General features: G+C 39.1%; 1 protein-coding gene across 1 annotated transcript in view; it reads left to right on the forward strand.

Annotated features, from left to right (window-relative positions):
- The window catches only part of LOC128702440 (pseudouridylate synthase 1 homolog), a 45,059-nt gene that overhangs the window by 398 nt on the left and 18,686 nt on the right, over positions 1 to 25,975 (forward strand). Inside the window, exons 2-5 of the mRNA XM_070102135.1 lie at positions 4,141 to 4,301; positions 8,862 to 9,015; positions 13,313 to 13,479; positions 18,561 to 18,724. Coding sequence (XP_069958236.1) covers positions 4,148 to 4,301; positions 8,862 to 9,015; positions 13,313 to 13,479; positions 18,561 to 18,724 — 639 coding nt within the window. The 5' untranslated portion in view covers positions 4,141 to 4,147. The remainder of the gene's footprint in view (positions 1 to 4,140; positions 4,302 to 8,861; positions 9,016 to 13,312; positions 13,480 to 18,560; positions 18,725 to 25,975) is intronic.

Here is a 25,975-nt window from a genome sequence, read left to right on the forward strand (position 1 = left end):
TGCGGCTGTTTATTTAAAAACATTACGGTAATTATTATTTATTTAAGCTGATCTGTGGAATTTCAGGTGGATGTGTTACTGACAGTGTGTGGAGAAGATTTGTTGCAACCTTGACGCACGAATACCATTGAACTGCATTTGCTTTCCTAGTTTAAATTTTAGTTTCCCCGGCCTGTGATATTGTTTTACTCTGTGGTCTTACTCTTGATGCTGCTGAGGGGCTCTTGATCTAGGGAATTGGATCTGTGCACCGGCTCCCTGAATTGAGTCTGAATACCTTCCATCCCCCCCACAGGAGCTGTATAATTTACGGGTTTAGCGCTCCCCATGATTATAATAATAATAATTTACTCTGTGGTGTGGTGGCCTTGGTCTGCGATTGCCTTTATTTCTACAACACAGAAGTACTCTTGATGGCAGCTTATTACCAGACGGAGGCCACTTTTTTTCTTAAAATATGGGGAAGCGCTAAATCCGCAGGGGTCACATAGTGCCTGGGGAATGGGAGGCAATTAGTTTTGATTCAAGGAAGGGGGAGTATGTCCAATACCTTGGATCAAGAGCCCTTTGACAGAGGGTCTTGATCCAAAGGGTAAGGAGCTCCTCCCCTTGATAGGCTCCTTGCCCCTTGAGAGGGGCTTGTGCCTTTGTTGATGAACTTGATCATTATGAAGCATATTGAAGGGAAGGGAAGGGAACACAACTTTGTAGTACCCACAGTAGGTGGTCAGACTTCAAACACCTTTTATTGTACAGCAATAAAAGAACAGAACAGACTATCTGCACATGTCAAAGCTTGTTATAGCATGAGCCAGTTCAGGAAGAGAGCCAAGAGGTACCTATTGAATGTAGTGACAGAATGGAAGGAGAGTGATTTCTTGTACAGCTAACTTATATGTACCTATATGTGCCTTGTGCCCTGGTGGCAAAAGCTCTCGCTTCACACGGTGAGGGTCTGAGTTCGATTCCCGGTGAAAGGGTGGAAACATCGGACGTGTTTCCTTATGCTGGTTGTCTATGTTCACCCATCAGTAAAATGGGTACCTGGGTGTTAGTCGACTGGTGTGGGTCACATCCTGGGACAAAACACCTAATTTGCCCAAAATGCTCTGCATAACAAGGATGTCAGCTAGACCTGTATACCTTGTACATGTACTTGTAATAAATAAAGATTTATTATTATTATCACTGTGATCTGATCCTCTCTTTAACATTAATGTTAATAACTCAGTGTATCTTATTCCTAGTATATCTCCTTTTGTTGTAACTTCTTTTTATATAGCTGAATTACTTAGCTGTTTTAACTTTTAAATAAAATATTACCAGGACCCCAATGGAAATAAGTCACTTTGACTTTTTTGGGTTATCCTGGGTAATCTACACATATGCTGCTATGTGACACTTTATGTAATTGTATTTATGTGTACCTGTACCTGAATAGACTTACTTAATTGAATTCCTCCCTATGAGCAGATCAGTGGTGTGGAGGGGAAATTTGGAAGACCCAGTGGGTCTTTTTTTATTTATTTATTTTTTTTTTTTTTTGTGATTCTATGGGGTGTAATAGTCAAGTAGACCCAGTGTGTAATCATCATATCGTCTTAGCATAAATAATGCTTCCTCTCTAATAGCCATCATATACGCACTCAAAGATCTTTGAGTGCATATATGATGGTTTTTCTCCAGTAGTAGGCAGGTGTAAATTACCAGGAGAGCCAGTTCAGCACTTAGTGCAGCAAAGCATTTCTCAGACATGCTTAAACAGTATATTGCAAGATAGTTAGGTTGAAGCACCTTCTACAAAAATGAAGGTCATGTATATACCCAGTGGAGGTATGATCCTCACTGTCATAGTTGTACTATATGGACTTTGATTTTCAGGCTTCCTTAGGATGAGTGAATAAGATACTTGTGCACTTATGCTCAAATCCTTCATAGAGAGCTGCAACATAACACAGACACAATGTAAGGAACAAGTGTCTTTAATATTCCATATGTACGACTCAGCCTGGTTAGAAACTCCATGCAGATAACAGGCCAGAAAAATATGGAAAACACTGCCTGAAAATGCCTTAGGTACCCCTCTCTTCCAACTGCTTTAGTAACATTATTGAAAATTACCTATTATATCTGACATAAATGTTATATTGTAAATGCTCATGGATTATTGTCATAATTACAATTCTGTTACTCGGTAAAACATGTATTGTTGATATGATATAATTGTAATTACATAAACAACATAAATAACATAGAAACCTGATACATACTCTAAAATGAATAAAATATGTCATTCATGTAGAGGTATGGGCGGTGTCGGCGGTGGACGAGTCTATCTGGAGACCGGACAAAATGCTTCTTGAATAATTTTGCTAATATCATCTATAGGGCTTATTTATCTATCACAGTTCATATAATATGACATAACAAACAATATAAATAACAGAAACCCGATACATGTATATGTATATACTCTAGAATGAATAAAATGTCATTATGTAACAGGTGGAGGCGGCCACAACCGCTCCCTCTTTGTTGTGGTAAATACTGCCACTTAGTGACTGCCTTTTGAAGCTGTCTATTATTATAATTATTATGTAGTACATTATTATTATGTATGTATTATTATTATACATATTATATTATTATATTATTACACTACTATTATTGTTATACGTATTACTATTATTATTAAACATATTATTATTATTATTATAACAATATAAATAATTTGTAATTTTTATTCACACAAAAAATATAAGATTCACTGTTATGCAGACTACTGCCTTATTGCAATAATTTGTATAAATAATGTCATCCCATTCATGACTGCATGTTGGAATGGACAGTAACGTCATTTGTTTACTCTTGAACATAGCCAAAACATTCGAACATTTCTCCTACGATGAGCTCAATTTCAAGGTACTTTTCATCGTGAAAGCAATCAAAATCATATCTATTTCTGTAATATATATCCCATTCTATCAAATGAGATCAAAAAACGAGAATACAGCCATAAAAACCATACGAAAATACCACTAAGGGGCGGCTAATTGCTGGGAAGTGAACTCCATTATTTATGCTCCAATTTCTTTCATTTTTGGTGTACATTAAGAAGCATCTTTCCATCACACATTGGCCAAGTTTCAATAAGATAGTCCAACAAACAAATGATATCCAATTCCCTAGATCAAGAGCAAGAGCCCCTCACCAGCATCAAGGAACCTTCCTTGAGGTCTGCTCACTTATGGAAATTTCACTTGCGTATGGAAGCAAAAAATCGACCCATCAACTACTCATAGTATTTGGAAAAACTCGCACGTGGATGCGCTCGCAAGTAGAGGTTCCACTGTATATCCAATTTCAATTATCATAATATTATTAGAACTAACCAAGAAAAATGCAAACTCCTCCACCCATTGTATTTTCCATGTATATTTCAAAAAAAAAAAAAGTAATGATTTACATTTTCACAGGATCTTCTGATAACTATTTGTCAGTGATTACACCTTGTTCCTCTATTGTATGTCCTTAATGTTTTATTGTACAGTTTATAGTTTTTAAATGAAATGTGTTTGCTTTCATTTTCTATTGAGGTATATGGCATTTATCCATGTTAAATTCTGTCATCTATCTCTTATTTCACTTGCTTAATCTATCTAGGCATTCCTGCAGAAATAGTCATTATAATGTTTGTAGGATTTTTGCATCATTGGTGAATATGTTCAAATACTGTGCTTTTTAATTCATTCTTCAATATAGATAAAGAATCATAAAATAGTAATACTGTAACACGATTACAAACAAATCACAAAACAGGTGAGGCTGAAGCCTATTTAGGACTCGCCTGCCATGAGTTCAGGCCCCATCCATTTTGTTATTTGATTAGTTCCAGAACATCATTAGAACAAGCCATGATCTTTGTGGTACCCCACTATGAACATTACCCTATAAGGGTATTTTACCACATATCATTGCTTGGATTTTCCTTTCTAACTGGAAAACCCTGATCTGTTGTAGTAGTTTTGTATATTACAATATTTTCATACTGCAGTAAACATTTTTTAAAGTACCCCATTGTGTTTTGATATTAATTTTTTTGCTTGGACATTTTCTTTTTAATTATTCTTGCCATTTCAGGTACAGCATGTTCAAGCATAGGGGTTTATTGAAATTAAGTTGGCGGGGACCATGGGCACAGAAAAGCAATTACATCATTACCCATAATATCTGGGATCTTCCTGCAGTTGCAGTGACTTTCTTCAGTGGTAGAAATAAAAGACCTTTATCAGATTTTACAAGTAAGTACTGTATTCTCTGAAATATTCAATAACTTGTAATTAGGTTATTGTTGAAATAGACACAAAGGAAGCATTTACACATGTCATTTTTGCAAGTGTAAGTTTTATGAAGTCTTCAGGACATGATTAAACTCTTTTATAAGCAAAGCAGCTAATCATAATGACTCAGTTTTGTGTTCTTATCCATTTGCACCAGTTCTTGTCATTCTAATTTACCATATTTTCTGGCATATAAAGCACACGAGCATTACAAGTATTGCAACTTTATTGCCATAATGAACTGCATGTCCATTTATAAAACTCCACTTGCTAGTAACCCAAAACTTACCTTTGACCCTGACCTTGAGTATATAAGGTGCAGGGTAATTTTAGGAGACTTTTCTTGGTAAAAAAAAAAAAAACACACTTCATATGCCGAAGAATACGGTAGGTTATTTTTATCATTTACTCTTGTACATTAGGACCCCCGTATTTGTGGGGGATACATTCCAGTGTATGTTGCAGCGAGGAGAAGGCTGGAGGCAGTGGAGATGTCATGTCTGAGAGCAATGTGTGGTGTGAATATAATGCAGAGAATTCGTAGTTTGGAAGTTAGGAGGAGGTGCGGGATTACCAAAACTGTTGTCCAGAGGGCGGAGGAAGGGTTGTTGAGGTGGTTCGGACATGTGGAGAGAATGGAACGAAACAGAATAACTTCAAGAGTGTATCAGTCTGTAGTGGAAGGAAGGCGGGGTAGGGGTCGGCCTAGGAAAGGTTGGAGGAAGGGGGTAAAGGAGGTTTTGTGTGCGAGGGGCTTGGACTTCCAGCAGGCATGCGTGAGCGTGTTTGATAGGAGTGAATGGAGACAAATGGTTTTTAATACTTGACGTGCTGTTGGAGTGTGAGCAAAGTAACATTTATGAAGGGGTTCAGGGAAACCGGCAGGCCGGACTTGAGTCCTGGAGATGGGAAGTACAGTGCCTGCACTCTGAAGGAGGGGTGTTAATGTTGCAGTTTAAAAACTGTAGTGTAAAGCACCCTTCTGGCAAGACAGTGATGGAGTGAATGATGGTGAAAGTTTTTCTTTTTCGGGCCACCCTGCCTTGGTGGGAATCGGCCAGTGTGATAATAAAAAAAAAAAAATAGCATTCCAGTGACCTGCCATGGACACCGAAACTGCGGATAGTAGTGAACCCTGTTTATAAGTCGTTTTTCATTTACATGCATACTTATTATAAAGTTTAATTGATAAATTATGCACAATAAGTGGAGAATTATCATTTTTTCACTGAGGCCATTATTAACCCTTTCACTGTTGGTCTCATAATATTACGGCTTTGAAGCCAGTGTCAGTCCCATAATACTACGGCAAAATTCTAGCAGCTTCTAATCTTGCGGGAGAAAGCTGGTGGTAGGCCTACATATGAGAGAATGGGTCTGAGTGGTCAATGTGTGCAATATAAAAAAAATCCTGCAGCAAGCAGTGCATAATGAGAAAAAAACTGCGACTATGTTTTTGGTTTAAAACAGCGACTTTGTGGTGCATTTTTGTATGGTTTTATTCTCGTTTTTTTGGTCTCATTTTGATAGAATGGAAGGTATATTGCAGAAATAGAGATGATTTTGAATGGTTTACAGACCAAAAGTAGCTTGAAAGTGAGCTCAAAGTAGTGGAAATGTTCGATTTTTTACAGTGTTTGAGAGTAAACAAATCATGTCACTTGTCCATTACATGTCAATTGGTGGGTCTAATATGCTTTCACAAATGCGCTGATATTATTTATACCATTTTTACAAAAATGCAGTAGTCTGCATAACAGTAAATCTTCTATTTTTTGTGTGAATAAAAATTCAAAATGGAAAGCAAGCATAATATATAAGAGGGAGCTGGGGACATGACTAGTGAACAGAGAAAATGGTATTTTAGTGCTAGGAATGTTTGCATTGTTTATTCTGGACCCTATTTTGAAATTGTCCTTTCTTGAATTTTATATGAAATTGGCCAAATTACCAATTTCTGATCACTTTATTGGGTAGTTGAAATAGGTAAATGGACAGTTTATTGTACTCCATCTATGGAACAGAAGGAGTGCTAGTGAAATACAGTGGAACCTCAAAAATCGAACTTAATCCGTTCCAGGAGCTAGTTCTAAATTCGAAAAGTCTGAAATTCAAAGCAATATTTCCCATAAGAAATAATGGAAATACAATTAATCCGTTCCAGAAACCCAAAAATATTCACAAAAATAATACATTTTATAGAGATTAATTACAGTTTTACATACACACAACAAATGCTATGGTCTTTAAATATGTATAGTAATATAAAATAACATTTTTACTTACCTTTATTGAAGATTGGTGATGGCATCTGGAAGATAGGGAGGAGGAGAGAGGGAGATGGGGTTATTGTTTGGAAGGAGAATCCCCCTCTATGAGGACTTCCGGTATCAAAGCCCTCTCTGGGGTTGCTTCCCTTCTCTGTATTTTAATGCCACTAGGACCAGCTTGAGAGTCATTGGACCCCAGTCTCGCAAAATAACTGTCTACAGTCCTCTGTTTCTGTCTCACAAAATAACTATCCACAGTCGTCTGTTTCTGTCTCACAAAATAACTGTCCACAGTCGTCTGTTTCTGTCTCACAAAATAACTGTCCACAATCGTCTGTTTGTCTCACAAAATAACTCCACAGTCGTCTGTTTCTGTCTCACAAAATAACTCCACAGTCGTCTGTTTCTGTCTCACAAAATAACTGTCCACAATCGTCTGTTTGTCTCACAAAATAACTCCACAGTCATCTGTTTCTGTCTCACAAAATAACTCCACAGTCGTCTGTTTCTGTCTCACAAAATAACTCCACAGTCATCTGTTTCTGTCTCACAAAATAACTGTCCACAATCGTCTGTTTGTCTCACAAAATAATTCCACAGTCGTCTGTTTCTGTCTCACAAAATAACTCATAAGAACATAAGAATGGAGGAACACTGCAGAAGGCCTACTGGCCCATGCGAGGCAGGTCCTTATCAAAACGACCTCTACCTAAAGCTACCCAAGAATTAACTCTCGTACCCAATGACACCAATCAAACCTCTCAAATATGCATTTGAGAGTGAAAAAAGGCTATGCTTCACCTTACAGCAGTAGCCTGGAATGTAACCTGCTGTATAAGTGAGGCCTGCCTGTACAGTCATTCCTACACATTTGTGGGCTTCTCTATTTGCAGTTTTCATTATCCATTTGTACTGATGAACAACCAGAGACTAGATTCAGTTATCCAACGTTTGTCTATACCCAAAACTTTTTATTATTCTGGTCACAATGACATCTACTTCTCAAAATACTGAACAATACCTCCATAAATTACATAAATCCCTTACTATATTTTTACATACCAGTACATATTAATATAGTAAGTCACATTACAGGTCATGCACCTCTACATACTGAAATAAAACTAGAATATATTAATATAGAACATTTTTAAGGACAAACTGTTAATTAATATAAACTATAAAGCTTACCTAGGTATGACAAAAGGTTGGAATGTTCCATTAGAGGAAGAGAATAAATATATTTCTCATTTTGATATGAAGATTTATAATGCTGGGGAAAAAGCTTCACTGCTATCTCCTCACTCTGTACTACAGCACGATATGCTGTACTCCACAGTCATCTGTTTCTGTCTCACAAAATAACTGTCCACAATCGTCTGTTTCTGTCTCACAAAATAACTGTCCACAATCCTCTGTACATCCTGGCAAGCTCAACAAGTCTCACTCCAATCTCATACTTCTGTATTATTTCCTTCTTCACATCTATGGTGTTTCTCACTTTCTTTACCACTGGGGTACTACTAGCAAGTTTCTTTCAGCCCATGGCAGCTTATTTCACAGCCCCACAAGCACTAAACACAATTAAATAATCGTAAAATGTGTGAATGAGATCACAGGTTAGTGTTCACTCAAGCATAAACAAAGCTAGACTGCTCACGGCGCCTGCGCGGGGACGCGGACAGAGCGGGCCAGCGGACAGGTCCCGTACCTGGCGGTCTGAAATTAGGGGCGCATTCGGCAATTGGGACACAGTTTGTCCGAAAAAATGGTCTTATTTTCGAAACGTTTGATATTTAATACGTTTGATTTTTGAGGTTCCATTGTAGCTTCAAATATAGTTGACTGGAACAATGAAATTGGCCCAAAATAGGGCTCAAAGTGGGCAAAATCACCAATGTGTCAATATCACCAAGACCAACTTTGTGAGAGTGTAATTCCATAAGTTTTTCAATAAAATTTCATACTTTTGGTTTTGTTATCATTGGGAAAAGATTCTCTATCATAAGAATTTTTTTTTTTTTTGAAAATTCTCCGACACTGAGAGCAAGTTTGTGAGCAAGGGTTGCGACAGTGAAAGGGTTAAGCAAAATTAAGGGTTATTTTTGGGTCATGGTAAACAGATAATTGAAACTGCAGATACCGGACCCACAGATACCGGGGTCCTACTGTATATGTAATTGGATCTTAGCCTTTAAAATTAATAATCTTCATATAAATATTCAAGCTAAGAACTCGATATTTCTGACAGGTACAGGTGTGAAATACGTACCTGAGCAGGAGATACCAGAGGCCGATGTGAAGCACATAAAACTGAATCCTATACTTGAAATTCCAAAAGAGCAGAAAAAGAAATTTGCCCTACTTTTGTCCTTCAGTGGCCAAGGATACCAGGGATTACAAAAGTAAGGATTATGTCAAACTGAGATAGCGTTTTCTTTGCCTAAAATAAAAATGTCTTTTATTAGTCATTTTAAAGTACTGTGATATAATGTAGTTTAACGTAAGGCTGGCTCATATGTAATGTACAGCAAGTCCCTGACTCACAGTCATGAGAGTTACTTTCATCTGCACTTGTGATCAAGGCAAGAGAACCATTTAATTATTTATAAACACTGATCTGCAGATATGTATTCAAACAGGATTTTTTTTTTTTTACACTGGCCATTTTCCAAAATGCAATATCACAAAATTATGTGACATTTCATACATTTTGAAAAGCCCTTGGTTACACCTTGAGTATACCTGGAGAAGGTTTCGGGGGTCATTGCCCCTGCGGCCCGGTCTGGGACCAGGCCTCATGGTGGATCAGGGTCTGAACAGCCAGGCTGTTACTGCTGGTTGCATGCAGAGTATTTCAGGCAGACATACTATAACTTAATAACCCCTTCAGGGTCCAAGGCCCAAATCTGCAGTGGTGCCCCAGTGCCCAAGAATTTAAAAAAAAAAATTGTTATTTTTTCTTATGAAATGGTAGAGAATCTTTTTGTGAAGGTAATAAAACAAAAAGTACGAAATTTGATGGAAAATAGACGAAATTATGCTCTCACGAATTTTGATGTGTCAGCGATATTTACGAATCGGCAATTTTGCCGACTTTGACTCCCATTTTAGGCCAATTACATTATTCCAGTCAACCAAATTCTTAGCTATTTCTCTAGTATTACTTCTATTCTATCGATTGAGCACAAGAAATTGCCAAGTCAACTGTTCAACTACAAATTAAAGTGATCGGAAATTGTTAATTTGGCCAATTTAACACAAAGTTCAAAATATTCCATTTTCAAAATAGGGTCCAGAATAAACAGTGTAGGTATTCCTGGAACTAAACTAACATTTCCTCTGTTCGTTAGTTATGTTTTGAGGCTTTACAAATAAATTCCATTTTGATTTTTTATTCACATAATGAATTTTTATTCACACCAAAAAATAGAAGATTTACTGTTATGCAATACTGTAATAATTGTATAAATATCATCACCATATTTGTGAATGCATACTAGACCCACCAGCTGGCATGTATTAGACGTGTGAGGTCGTTTGTTTACTCTTGAATATCGGCAAAAATTTAACATTTCTGCTACTTTGAGCTCAGTTTCAAGCCATTTCCAGTGCTAAAACCAATCAGAATCATCTCTATTTCTGTAATATGTCTTCCACTCTATCAAATGAGACCAAGAAATCGCAAATACAACTATAAAAATCATACGAAATAACACTGCAAAGTCGCTGTTTTAATCGAAAAATCATGATTTCAGTTTTTTTCTCTAATTATACACAGTGTGCTGCAGGATCTGTTTTATGTGGTGCACACATACCACATAGATGTGTTCTCTCATATCTAGGCCCAAATGTACCACTCACAGTTTATCAGAGTGAGCTGAGCTCATGACGTAGATCTACGGTTTGGACCCTGAACGTAAAGCCGTAGATCTATGGGACGGACCCTGAAAGGGTTAAAACTACTTGACACTATATAATTGTATAGGTGAAGTTAGATTGTCTGAATGCTAGGTATATTTAAATTAACTTTGAGATAAGATTATTAATTGTAATGATTATTATAATTATTATTATTATTATTATTTTTTTTTTTTTTTTTTTTTTTTAACTCATTGGGTGTCTTCCAACAAGGCAGAGTGACATAATGAAAACCGCCATCATGAACATAAATGCAAGATTAGAAATTGCTTAAGCAGGCTTCGTTAGATATACACAGTAAATTGTCATTTCACATGCAGTAAATTGTAAGTTCAAGTGTAGGTTACATTTCTGAAAATTAGTATCCAATCCAAAATAGTTCTAATTGATGTGAAAAACATACAGGAAAAGCGTTGAATAACAGATGCCTCCAAATTTTCAAAGCAGCTTTTTTTTATATATCCTATGGCATCTATAGTTGTTCCTACTTTATATTCTAATTGGCATTGCTTCTTAAATGACAATGAATGAAGAGGGTTAATGAGGCCATACTGGAATGAGGTGGATGGCTATGGTTCTTGCATTGATGTAGATGCATATGCAAAGGTGCCAGTAATTGCTGGATGTATTGGAATGCTCAAGTATTCTGTAATGTGTTTATTTTACCCTGCAGCATTTTATACTGCTGACACTAAAGCATCATAACCTGCTCCTGACCACATTTCACAGCAATACTTCTAGATGTGTCAGGGTCCTGTTCACTCAGAGCCTGCAACTGTACCAATAACATTGAACTTCTTGTGTAACTAAGAGTGTTGATTGCTTATATACAGGTTTTTCTACCTCTTCTGCCATCTGCTTTACTTCTAATTACTAATCTTTCTCTCTCATCAGTTGCCATTTACTTCCTATTGTAGTAGATGAAGGTGAATACAGAAAGTTCTCACTTAACGTCATTGATAGGTTCTTGGGAACTGCGACTTTAAGCAAAACGATTTATAATGCAATCGCACCTCGCACCTCTTTAAAACTTTTAGGTTTGTTTCTAATGTCACACTTCTCTTGTTTTTTGTGGTCATAGACATCAGGGGTGCACAGCACACCTTGAGCACTCAGTGCAACAGGGTTAAATCTAGGAAATGTTTGCAAAGCGAAAATTGTAAGGAGCACCTCTTACCACCACGCAGTTCAAAAACAAACAATAACAAACATAGCGGGCTCTCTGAGCACTTTCATACCACATCATTTATTGTCATTCATGTGTATGATTATCATATACTGTATGAATTTTTATTTTACAATTATTTGTATTCATTATATTGTATTCATTTGATTTTTTTTTAGTCCATGAAACATGGACTAAAATAAAAGAGTATATATAAATGTATATAGGTAGTAGGTTGGTAGACAGCAACCACCCAGGGAGGTACTACTGTCCTGCCAAGTGAGTGTAAAACGATAGCCTGTAATTGTTTTACATGATGGTAGGATTGCTGGTGTCTTTTTTTCTGTCTCATGAACATGCAAGATTTCAGGTACGTCTTGCTAATTCTACTGACACTTAAGTCACACTACACATACATGTACAAGCATATATGCACACACACCCCTCTGGGTTTTCTGCTATTTTCTTTCTAGTTCTTGTTCTTGTTTATTTCCTCTTATCTCCATGGGGAAGTGGAACAGAATTCTTCCTCCGTAAACCATGCGTGTTGTAAGAGGCGACTAAAATGCTGGGAGCAAGGGGCTAGTAACCCCTTCTCCTGTATAAATGACTAAATTTAAAAAAGAGAAACTTTTGTTTTTCTTTTTGGGCCACCCTGCCTCGGTGGGATACAGCCGCTTTGTTGAAAGAAGATATAAATGTATAGCAAAAAATGTTTATTAGTCACTACGTAGTGCTTCTAAAAATTGCAGGGGTTATGTCCTAGAGATCCTAGTGAATCCAGAAGCAGTACTACTAATTTTTTTTAATGTGCTGGCCGTCTTCCACTGAGGCAGGGTGACCCAAAAAAGAAACGCCATCATTCACACTATTACTGTCTTGCCAGAGGTGCGCAGATGTGGCAATTCAGATGTCTCTCCAAACATATATCCCAAACCCCTCCTTTAGAGGGCAGTCACTGTATATCCCACCTCCAGGACTCAAGTCTGGCTAACCGGTTAGCTGGTTATCACTATATACTGTATAATAATTTCTTCAGTTTTAGGTTTAGTTTGAGTTTCAGAGGCTATACTATATTTTTGCATATTGCTTTAACTGTATTAATATTGTCATTGATAGCAGTATCATTTTTTTTATTTTTTATTATCACACTGGCCGATTCCCACCAAGGCAGGGTGGCCCGAAAAAGAAAAACTTTCACCATCATTCATCATAACAGTATCAATAAAGAAGAAAGATTTTGGTGTGAGAAATTCTATAAGGATATTTATAGTGAAATTCCATGGTCAGTTTTCAAGCTAAAGGTCATGTGCCAAGCCAAAACAAAATGGGAACCACAAAAAAAAAAATTTACTCGGAGAATCTAGTAAAAAGTTTGAATAATAAAAATAAACTAATTTATATATACTCTAGTACAATACAAAAGAAAATTGTAGGGTTGACTGCAATCTAAGAATACACACATTTTGTGATCTATAAAATTCTGCAAGTTTTCATGTGGTACAAGTGTGAGGTCTTTGGTGTTTAGACAGAGGGACAAGGAATAGGAACTAATATAAAGCTTTTATTAAATTTTATTTGCTTACAATGATAATGTGATATCTTTACGCTTACAGGAACGTGTTTTGCCGTACTATTGAAGGAGATTTGTTTGCAGCCATGCAAGCAGCAGACTTGATAACAGATGAGGAAGCCAGTGTTCCACAATTTTTTCAATACCAGCGGTCTTCTCGAACTGACAAGGGAGTGTCTGCAGCTCGGCTGTTGGTGTCTGCTGAGCTTCGTAAGAAATAATTTGTATTTCTGATACAGTGGATCCCCGAGTTTCGTGATTAATCCGTTCCAGAGAGTCTGCCGAATGTCGAAATTGCCGAATGGCGAAATCATTTTCCCCATAAGAAGTAATAGAAATAAAATTAATCCGTTCCAGACACCCAAAAATATTAAAATAATTTTTTTTTTTTTCAAATTAAATAAAGATTTACATACTGAAAACAATGAGAAATCAAGTACTACATATATATAAAAGATAATAATAACATTACACTTACCTTTACTGAAGACTTCTGGGTGGATGGAAGATGGGAGGAGGGGATAGGAGGAAGGTGTACACTACTGTTTGGAAGGAGAATCTCCTTCCATTGGGACTTCAGGTACAAAGTTCTTATCTCGGGTTACTTCCCTTCTTTGTTTTTTAAAGACACTGGGAACAACTTGAGAGTCACTGGACCCTTGTTGCACAAAATATCTGTCCAGAGAGCTCTGTTTCTGGTGTTTCTTTAAGATTTGTCTGAAGTGGGACACAACACTGTCATTGTACCTGTTGCCAATATGGCCTGCAACAGCTTTGTTAGGGTGAAGTTCATCCATAAATGTTTGCACTTCAGTCCACTTTACACAAATGTCCTTAATCTTTGAAGAAGGCACCTTCCTCGATCTCTCTTCCTCCTCCTCTGCAGCAATTTCCTGAGCTGTGATCTCTTGCTGCTGCAGATGAAGCTCTTGCAGCTCTTCAGTGGTTAGCTCTTCCCTGTGGTCCTCCACCAACTCTTCCACATCCTCGCCACTCACCTCCAACTCCAGGGACTTCCCCAATGCCACAATAGATTTCACAATTGGCATAGGCTCCTTAGGGTCAGCCCCAAGCCCTTCAATATCCCTCTCTTGTACACATTCTGGCCACAATTTTCTCCAAGCAGAATTCAAAGTTCTGCAAGTCACTCCTTCCCAAGCCTAACCTATAAGGTTTATGCAAGTGAGGATATTGAAGTGATCTTTCCAGAACTCTCTTAGGGTCAATTCAGTGTCTTGAGGTCACTTCAAAGCACTGTTGAAACACTGCTTTGGTGTACAGTTTTTTGAAGTTTGAAATGACCTGCTGGTCCATGGGCTGGATGACAGGAGTTGTATTAGGGGGCAAGAACTTCACTGTAATGAAACTAAACTCCTCCACTATTTGCTCTTCCAAATCTGGAGGATGAGCAGGAACATTGTCCATTACTAGGAGGCACTTGAGTGGCAATTTATTTTCCAGGAGGTATTTCTTCACAATGGGGCCAAACACTTCATTAAACCATTCTAGGAAAATTCCCCTTGTGACCCATGCCTTATTGTTAGCCTTCCACATCACACAGAAATTACTCTTGGCGACACTATTTTTCTTGAACACTCTGGGATTTTCAGAGTGATACACCAGTAAAGGCTTCACTTTGCAATCCCCACTAGCATTACTACAAAACATGAGAGTAAGCCTATCCTTCATAGGCTTGTGTCCTGGGAGTGCCATTTCCTCCTGCGTGATGTAGGTCCTCTTTGGCATTTTCTTCCAAAAGAGGCCTGTTTTGTCACAATTAAACACTTGTTGGGGTTTGAATTCTCCATTGTCTATGCACTTCTTAAACTCCTGTACAAACTTCTCAGCTGCTTTTTTGTCAGAACTGGCAGCCTCACCATGCCTTATCACACTGTGAATGCCACTATGCTTCTTAAATCTCTCAAACCAACCTTTGCTGGCTTTAAAATCACAAGCATCACCACTCGTTGCAGGCATTTTCTTTATGAGATCGTCATGCAACTGCCTTGCCTTTTCACATACTATCGACTGCATAATGCTATCTCCTGCTAACATTTTGGGTAATCTAAACCAACAATAACCTTTCCACTTCTTCGAGGATTTGCAATCTCTTTTTTGTCAGCATATCTACCCCTTTTGCAACAACAGCACACTTTATTTCCTTTCCCTTCACCACGATCGAAGTGATGGTTGAATGGGGTTTGCCATACATCCTGGCAAGTTCTGTAACACGCACTCCTCTCTCATATTTTTCAATGATTTCCTTATTGAATTCGATCGTGTTCCTCGCTTTCTTTACCAAAGGGCTTGCACTAGCTTTCGTTGGGCCCATGGTGACTTATTTAGCAGTTGCAAGCACAAAAAACAATGGATTATTATGAAATTTATTGTATGAACCTGCGGTGTGATGGTCACATGCTGGTAAACAATGGCACACTGAGTGTGAATGGTGTGGGAGACTGGCTTTGTGTGCACAGTGACGTGCGGACGGGTACCGGATGGTTGCCAAATCACGAGTCCAATCACGAACCACGAGGCTAAATTTTGCCGAAAAAACTTGCCGAAAGTTAGATTTCATGAAAGTCGATGCCGACGAAACTCTGGGGTCCACTATATATAAATAGTTTAATAATAATAGTCAAGTAATAATTGTAGGTATTGTAGTAAGCTGGTAGACTGCAACTATCCAGGAAGGTATTACCATCCAGTCATTTGAATGTGAAACAAGAATCTGTTAACTTTTACCATGGTAAGATTGCTGGTCTTTTCTTTCTCATAAATACGTAAGATGGCAGGTAAATTTTGCAACTACAACTAAAATCCGGTATGCACTACATGCATTACCCCTGGAAGGAAAGGAAAGCAGATGGAGTTCCTTACAATAACAAAAGGAGCTCTTGTTCAGGGGATCTGACCACTTCTCCCATTCTTCAGAGCAAATCTAAATAATGTACCTCCAACCCTCCCTCTCCTTTTTGCCTCATCAGTGCAGATATTTTACCTTTTCTCCATGGGGAAGTGGAACAGAATTCTTCCTCTGTAAGCCATGCATGTCGTAAGAAATATGACTAAAATCCAGGAGCATGGGGCTAGTAACCCCTTCTGTATATATTACTAAATTTAAAAGGAAAAACGCTTGTTTTTTTTCTTTTGGGCTACCCTGCCTTGGTGGGATATGGCCGGTTTGTTGAAAGAAGATGATTTCACTTTTTGTGAAGTTCCACTTTTACACAAAATAAAAAGGAATCACTATTGGCCCTGTTCTAGTGTAGCATCTGTTGGTAATATTGTGGTGGTTGGGTTATTCTACCCAATTGAAATTGGATCATCTTGGGGCGTGTCAGGTGAGCCTCTGGTAAGAATTCGGGTAACCATCTGGCAGGGCCATTGATGGTGGAAGTACTTCTGGAGGTTGCCTACAGATCCAGGAGTGGCAGTCTTCATGAAAAGTTGTTGCCAGTGGCAGGACAAACTTGTGATCAATGAAACGTATGGCAACAGATGGTTGAAATCTGGACCTTCATACACCAGTTGCAAGTAGGCCCATGCAGCTTCAAGAGTGAGCTCATCTGCCTTTGGGTCAAACTCTACACTATGGTTAATGAAGCTCAGATGATGGTGAATGTGATGGGTAATAATGTTAGAAGGGGAAAGTGTTTTGCTCTCTGCTTAATGAAGGAGGAGAGAGAGAGAGAGATCTTTCAACAAACCGGCCATATCCCACCGAGGCAGGGTGGCCCAAAAAGAGAAACAAAAGTTTCTCTTTTTAACTTTGGTAATGTATACAGGAGAAGGGGTTACTAGGCCCTTGCTCCTGGCATTTTAGTTGCCTCTTACGACATGCATGGCTTATGGAGGAAGAATTCTGTTTCACTTCCCCATGGAGATAAGAGGAAATAAACAAGAAGAAGAACAGGTAAGAAAACCCAGAGGGAAGTGTGTATATATATGCTTGTGTATGCATGTGCAGTGTGACCTAAGTGTAAGTAGAAGTGGCAAGACATACCTGAAATCTTGCATGTTTATGAGACAGAAAAAAGACACTAGCAATCCTACCATCATGTAAAACAATTACAGGCTTCCGTTTCACACTCACTTGGCAGGACGGTAGTAACTCCTGGGTGGCTGCTGTCTACCAACCTACTACCTATGGAGGAGAGAGGTACCAGGTAATATATATCTAGAAGGTACTTGAGGGCCTGGTCCCAATCTTCACACTGCCATAACACATTGGAGTGGGAAAGATGGGAGAATGTGTAAAATAAACCCACTGAAAAGCAGGGGCACCGTGGGTACAGTAAGAAAAGATTGTTTTAACATCTGTGCTCCCAGACTGTTTAACACTACCACAAGACATCAAAAATGCTGCAAGAACTATTGTAGGAATCTTCAAGAGCAAATTGGGCATGTTCCTCAACCAAATGCCAGATCACTAGGCAGTGGCAGATATGTGGGCCAGTGGGTCACCACAGCAACAGTTTGGTTGATCAGGCATGCACCAGACAAGCCTACCCTGGGGCCAGGCTGTGGGAATACATGAGACACACACACAGACACAAGCACATCTACACACTACACAAGCAACACACACACAGACAGGATGTTCCAAAGAGGGGACACACAAACAAGGAGTCACACTTGGAAGTTGAAGACTCAGATGAGTCAAAGGGATGTTAGGAAGTATTTCTTCAGTCATAGAGTAGTCAGGATGTGGAATAGTCCTGCAAATGAGGTAGTGGAGGCAGGAACCATACATAGCTTTAAGATGAGGTATGATAAAGCTCATGGAGCAAGGAGAGAGAGGACCTAGTACCGTTCAGTGAAGAGGCGGGGCCAGGAGCTGAGTCTCGACCCCTGTAACCACAATTAGGTGAGTACACACCTATACGCAACATACACCTACACAACACAAACACGTGACACACACCATTACACACATGCACCAAAAGACACTCATTCACACCAGTATATATACATATACTTTAACACACGTGCACACAATCCATATATAACCACGCACATATACAAAACATGGCAAGTGTCTATCAGTAAGTGCCTTTGACACCTAGTAACACACACACACACACACACACACACACACACACACACACACACACACACACCACACACACACACACACACACACACACACACACACACACACACACACACACACACACACACACACACACACACACACACACACACACACACACACACACACACACACACACACACACACACACACACACAGAGTTCTTTTTAATACTACTATACTCTCCTCTTTGCAGCATCTGTGCCTGACTTGCAAGAGCAAATCAACAAGCATCTGTGTGATCAGATCCGTGTAACGGCTGTTTATCGTGTTATTAAAGGATTTAATAGCAAATCGTGGTGTGACTCGCGTACCTACTCATATATGTGTCCTACTTTTGCATTTGCTCCATGTACAGAGGTTGGTTTAAATCCTGAAATTAAAATTATTTTTTTTTGTGTCATTGAAATGATAGAGGTTCAAGAGCAGTGGGGTAAATTTAAGAATGTGGTACTAAAGTGACCAGTAAAAATTTGTGGTTATAGAAGGGTTAGTGCTGGTGAAAAGAGGATTGATTGTGGAATGACAATATAAAGAAGGTGGTGAGGAAGGAGAAATTAGTATGTGAGAGGTTTTTAACACTGGCTGCCTCCCACTTTCACCATTATTCACTTTATCACTGTCTTGCCAGAGGCAGGCAAATGCTACAGTTCAAATATTCACACCTCTCTCAGAATGCAAGCATTGTACTTCCCACCTTCAGGACTCAAGTCCAGCTAACCAATTTCCATGAATTTCTTCACTGAATGTTACCTTGCTCACACTCCAACAGCTCATCAAGTCCCAAAAACTATTTGCCTCTATTCACTACTTTCTAACATATTCATATATGCCTGCTGCATGGCCAAGCCTCACACACACAAAATTTCGTAGCTTTAAAGAGTTTCGAGAGTTTATCTACTCTCTGACCCCGGCCATGGGCCAGGCTCGTCTAGTGCTTGCCTGGTCAACCAGGCTGTTGCTGCTGGAGGCCTGCTGCCCCACATATCCATCACAGCCTGGTTGATCTGGCACCTGGTGAAGATACTTGTCCAGTTTTCTCTTGAAGGCTTCTACACTTGTTACAGCAGTGTTTCTGATATCTTCTGGTAAGATGTTGAAAAGTCTGGGACCCCAGATATTGATACAGTGTTCCTTTATTGTCCTCACCGCACCCCTGCTCCTCACTGGGTTTATTTTACACTTCCTTCCACATCTCTCACTCCAGTATGTTGTTATGGCAGTGTGCAGATTTGGGACCAAGCCCTCAAGTACCTTCCAGGTATATATTATCATGTACCTCTCTCTCCTCTGCTCCAATGAGTATATGTTCAAGACTTGCAGGGGTTCCCAGTAGTTTAGGTGCTTTACTGGCTCAATGTGACCCGTAAACGATCTCTGTATTTGTTCCAGCTCCGATATTTCTCCTGCCTTGAACAGGGCCGTCAGCACTGAGCATATTCTAAGTGAGGGAACACTAGCGATTTGAAGTGTCACCATCGGCATTATTTCCCTTTTTTTGAAAGTTCTCAATACCCACCCTATCATCTTCCCGGCTGTTGTGATCTTTGTCTTGTTATGGTCTTTAAAAGAAAGGTCTGCTGACATAATTATTCCTAGGTCTTTAACATGTTCCCTACATTCTATTTGGTGACCCTCTTGAGTTTTGTATATAGTGCTCCTTTTGAGTTCTTCATTCTTTCCATACCTAAGCAGCTGGAACTTATCATCATTGAACGTCATGTTGTTCTCCACTGCCCACTGGAAAACCCTGTTTATGTCTTCCTGTACTTTTTCAGTGTCCTCTACCATACTGACTTTCATGCTTATTTTAGTGTCATCTGCAAATGATGATACAAAAGTGTGCTGGGTGTTTTTTGTCTATGTCTGCTATGAGGATAAGGAACAGCAGAAGTGCCAGGACAGAGCCTTGGGGCACTAAGCTTTGGACCTCGCTGATGCTGGATCTTGCCCTGTTCACTACTACTTTTTGTGTTCTGTGTGTTAGGAAACGAAAATCCATCTGCCTACCTTCCCCATATTGCCCATGGTCTTCATTTTGTGAGCTATCACTCCCTGATCGCATTTGTCAAACGCCTTTGCAAAATCTGTGTAAATCACATCTGCGTTTTGGTCGTCTTTCAGTGCCTCCGTAATTCTGTCATAATGGTTCAGCAGCTGTGACAGACATGATCGTCCTGCTCTAAAACCATACCGGTTCGGGTTATGTTGGTTGTGCTGGTCCATGAAATTTGTAACCTGCCGTCTCATCACTCTTTCGAAGATTTTTATGATATGAGAGGTTAGGTCTGTAATTTTTAGCTAGTGCCCTACTACCTCCTTTATGCAAAGGAGCTATGTCTGCACTCTTTAAGGCCTCCGGTATTTCACCTAGATCTAAGCTCTTTCTCCAAAGAATACTGAGGGCTCGTGCTAGTGGTACTTTGTACTTCTTTATAAATAGAGCATTCCATGAATCTGGTCCAGGTGCTGAGTGAGTGGGCATGTTTTCCATTTCTTTTTCAAAATCTATGGGATTTGTACTAATGTTAGTTAGTTGGTCTGTGCAGCCTTCTTCTGGAGTGAAAAATATTTCTGCATTTTCTACCTTACTGTCATTTAGTGGGTTGCTGAACACTGACTCATACTGTTCTTTTAGGATTTCACTCGTCAGTATACGAGTCTCCTCTCAGTAGTGGTCCAATTCTACAGGTAGTTCTTAGCTTTGATTTTGCGCAGAGGTGTGGGTTACTAAGAGTATTAACTAGAGGGCTGAGGATGGGTTATTGAGGTGGTTTTGGACATTTAGAGTGGATGGAGAAAAATAGAATAACTTGGAGAGTGTATAAATCTAGTGGAGATAAATCTTGAGACATATCTGAGTTTTACTGTGGATAGCAGATAGCAAGCTCTGGATAGCAAATAGCAAGCTTGTGGTCATGAAACAATTTTCAGTAGAAATGACATTATCCACTTCCTCTACTTTCTCTTCCACACATGTAGAATCTATCTGTTAAATGTTACAGAATGTTAAGCCTTTTCATTGATGTATTGATGTCCAGCCATATTATTTTATGTCACGTAGTATTTAGATCCTCTCCAGTTTCCCTATACATTCCCGTGATCTGTGGACAAAAACACTTGTGTACAGTTCCAAAACATTTATAAAAGGAAACATTTTGACACAAGTGACTTTTTCCATTCTGTTGGACTGAAGAAACCACTCATGGTAAAATATTTCCTTTCACTCTCTTTAAACTGTCTACTACTAAGCACTACTGTTTTATCATTCCATTTCCAACCATTCCCTGAATCTCGTTATAAAATTCCTCAAAGTAAAATTCTGATGGTACATAACCATCATCGCCATTTCTGTAAAGGGGTTAGTCTCTCTTTACTAGTACAGTTGACCTAAATTTAACGTTCTAGATAGGGACAAAATAAAACATCTGTTAAGGAAAAAATGTGTTAATTGAATTGCATTTTTCTGTAGACACTCAGTGTTATAACCTGAGATGTGGACTGAGATGACAATATTTCATGTCTTTAGGGAAGTGGGGGGGGAGAGATACAAGGAGGAGGGCATGAAGTTCATAATTATGTGCTGTACGCCTAAGATAGTACCAAGCGCCCCTCCCCCCCAACCCCAGTTCCATTCCTCACTCCCATCTTCCATTTCCTGCATCCCTGCCATTTCCTTCTCTGTCATTTCATCCATATCTCAAAGCTGAATATGACTCCTAGCCAAGAGGTGAAACATTTCCAGTAGTTTTTGTTCCTTGGAATCACTTATCAATGCCATAAATATGAAACCATGAGACAGCATTGAGAAAAATCACTTTCTGTTTTTGTTGGAACAATTGCCAGGTATTATAATTGAGATAGATCACATCATTTAGTGAGAGTAAGAGATGATACTATGTTTGACATAGGTGTGGTGGGTTCTTATTTGATTGGTACAGTTTTGCCAGTAAGTGTGCATTTTTAAATTATTGTTGTGATTAATCAGGAAAGATGTTCACAATTATTTTCTATTTTTTCTTCACTTATTTTTTAGATAAAGTACACTGATATATGGTATAAAAAATACTAATAGTATGTTCCATTGAACTAGCAGCAGCTGTATATACACCCCTCTTTGTTGATGATGGTCACTGCTTGTCATGAGGTCATTGAAGTACAGTAGGGCTCTGCTTTGTGGCTTTCTGCTAATACGGTGATTTCAAATTATGACCAAAACTCACTATATGGCAAACTGTCTTTCTAATACAGTGTGCCCCACTCAGTTTGGTTGCATTCTTCATGAGCACATCTCTATTATATCTGGAAACTTTCCAAAATTTCAAGTGTATTAAAGTTATTGCATATTTTATACGGTCTTCGATAATAATACTTATGTGTACCTGTACCTAAATATATTTGCACTCTTTGCTGGCATACAGGTACACATTAAAATCACTAAGAGTCTCTCTCTAGTCTTAACACCATAGTAATATTAATAGTACATAATAATAATCACTCTTGGGCACATTAAATGTCTTGTTTTACGTTAAAATAAACATTTTTATTAATCCATCTATGACATTTTCTTCAAAATTATATAAGAAACATGTTTCATTGCATATAAACATGTTATGTTTATATGCTATGGAGGTATGCTATCCGGGCAGAGGGAAAACATTATGTTTTCTCTGGTCCAACACCCGAGAAAACGTGTATGAATCTGCGTTTGGCCTAGTCACTCCCCTTAACACTCTGCATTTGTTTACATTTCTCTGCATGAATTATTCATTACTTCTCCCTTCATTTATGATGGCATCTACAGTGCTAGTTACGGCATTATGCCGCCCCTCCCCCACACGTACCAAAACACAAACACATACCATGAAAGATTATAATATATATATTTGCACACTTACTGAGGTTTTAATACTTGGCGCTGCATCCTTTACGCTTAATCACATCCCTCAGCCGTGTAGGAAGACACACAAAAATTCTTGAGGGTTTGAGGAGGTATATTATTCCATACCTCATGTAGAGCAGCCTCCAGCCATGGGATGGAGCTGATATCCTTGCCCAGTAAACTTTGTTTCACTATTGACCAGAGGTTCTCAATAGGGTTTAGGTCTGGGAAATTGCCTGGCCAGTCATTAAAGAGCCTCTCTTCACAGTCCTTAAGCCACTGAACTACAGATTTGGCGGTATAACACAGTGCACCGTCCTGCATAAAAACCATAGGCCCACACTTTTCAAACGCCTCAGGCAAATTGTCATACAATAACTCCAGGTAATTATTTTTTATTTTTTTATTATCACACCGGCCGATTCCCACCAAGGCAGGGTGGCCCGAAAAAGAAAAACTTTCACCATCATTCACTCCATCACTGTCTTGCCAGAAGGGTGCTTTACACTACAGTTTTTAAACTGCAACATTAACACCCCTCCTTCAGAGTGCAGGCACTGTACTTCCCATCTCCAGGACTCAAGTCCGGCCTGCCGGTTTCCCTGAATCCCTTCATAAATGTTACTTTGCTCACACTCCAACAGCACGTCAAGTATTAAAAACCATTTGTCTCCATTCACTCCTATCAAACACGCTCACGCATGCCTGCTGGAAGTCCAAGCCCCTCGCACACAAAACCTCCTTTACCCCCTCCCTCCAACCCTTCCTAGGCCGACCCCTACCCCGCCTTCCTTCCACTACAGACTGATACACTCTTGAAGTCATTCTGTTTCGCTCCATTCTCTCTACATGTCCGAACCACCTCAACAACCCTTCCTCAGCCCTCTGGACAACAGTTTTGGTAATCCCACACCTCCTCCTAACTTCCAAACTACGAATTCTCTGCATTATATTCACACCACACATTGCCCTCAGACATGACATCTCCACTGCCTCCAGCCTTCTCCTCGCTGCAACATTCATCACCCACGCTTCACACCCATATAAGAGCGTTGGTAAAACTATACTCTCATACATTCCCCTCTTTGCCTCCAAGGACAAAGTTCTTTGTCTCCACAGACTCCTAAGTGCACCACTCACTCTTTTTCCCTCATCAATTCTATGATTCACCTCATCTTTCATAGACCCATCCGCTGACACGTCCACTCCCAAATATCTGAATACGTTCACCTCCTCCATACTCTCTCCCTCCAATCTGATATTCAATCTTTCATCACCTAATCTTTTTGTTATCCTCATAACCTTACTCTTTCCTGTATTCACCTTTAATTTTCTTCTTTTGCACACCCTACCAAATTCATCCACCAATCTCTGCAACTTCTCTTCAGAATCTCCCAAGAGCACAGTGTCATCAGCAAAGAGCAGCTGTGACAACTCCCACTTTGTGTGTGATTCTTTATCTTTTAACTCCACGCCTCTTGCCAAGACCCTCGCATTTACTTCTCTTACAACCCCATCTATAAATATATTAAACAACCACGGTGACATCACACATCCTTGTCTAAGGCCTACTTTTACTGGGAAAAAATTTCCCTCTTTCCTACATACTCTAACTTGAGCCTCACTATCCTCGTAAAAACTCTTCACTGCTTTCAGTAACCTACCTCCTACACCATACACTTGCAACATCTGCCACATTGCCCCCCTATCCACCCTGTCATACGCCTTTTCCAAATCCATAAATGCCACAAAGACCTCTTTAGCCTTATCTAAATACTGTTCACTTATATGTTTCACTGTAAACACCTGGTCCACACACCCCCTACCTTTCCTAAAGCCTCCTTGTTCATCTGCTATCCTATTCTCCGTCTTACTCTTAATTCTTTCAATTATAACTCTACCATACACTTTACCAGGTACACTCAACAGACTTATCCCCCTATAATTTTTGCACTCTCTTTTATCCCCTTTGCCTTTATACAAAGGAACTATGCATGCTCTCTGCCAATCCCTAGGTACCTTACCCTCTTCCATACATTTATTAAATAATTGCACCAACCACTCCAAAACTACATCCCCACCTGCTTTTAACATTTCTATCTTTATCCCATCAATCCCGGCTGCCTTACCCCCTTTCATTTTACCTACTGCCTCACGAACTTCCCCCACACTCACAACTGGCTCTTCCTCACTCCTACAAGATGTTATTCCTCCTTGCCCTATACACGAAATCACAGCTTCCCTATCTTCATCAACATTTAACAATTCCTCAAAATATTCCTTCCATCTTCCCAATACCTCTAACTCTCCATTTAATAACTCTCCTCTCCTATTTTTAACAGACAAATCCATTTGTTCTCTAGGCTTTCTTAACTTGTTAATCTCACTCCAAAACTTTTTCTTATTTTCAACAAAATTTGTTGATAACATCTCACCCACTCTCTCATTTGCTCTCTTTTTACATTGCTTCACCACTCTCTTAACTTCTCTCTTTTTCTCCATATACTCTTCCCTCCTTGCATCACTTCTACTTTGTAAAAATTTCTCATATGCTAACTTTTTCTCCCTTACTACTCTCTTTACATCATCATTCCACCAATCGCTCCTCTTCCCTCCTGCACCCACTTTCCTGTAACCACAAACTTCTGCTGAACACTCTAACACTACATTTTTAAACCTACCCCATACCTCTTCGACCCCATTGCCTATGCTCTCATTAGCCCATCTAT

This window comes from Cherax quadricarinatus, chromosome 80, assembly GCF_038502225.1.
Source record: "Cherax quadricarinatus isolate ZL_2023a chromosome 80, ASM3850222v1, whole genome shotgun sequence".
NCBI classification, from domain to species: domain Eukaryota; kingdom Metazoa; phylum Arthropoda; class Malacostraca; order Decapoda; family Parastacidae; genus Cherax; species Cherax quadricarinatus.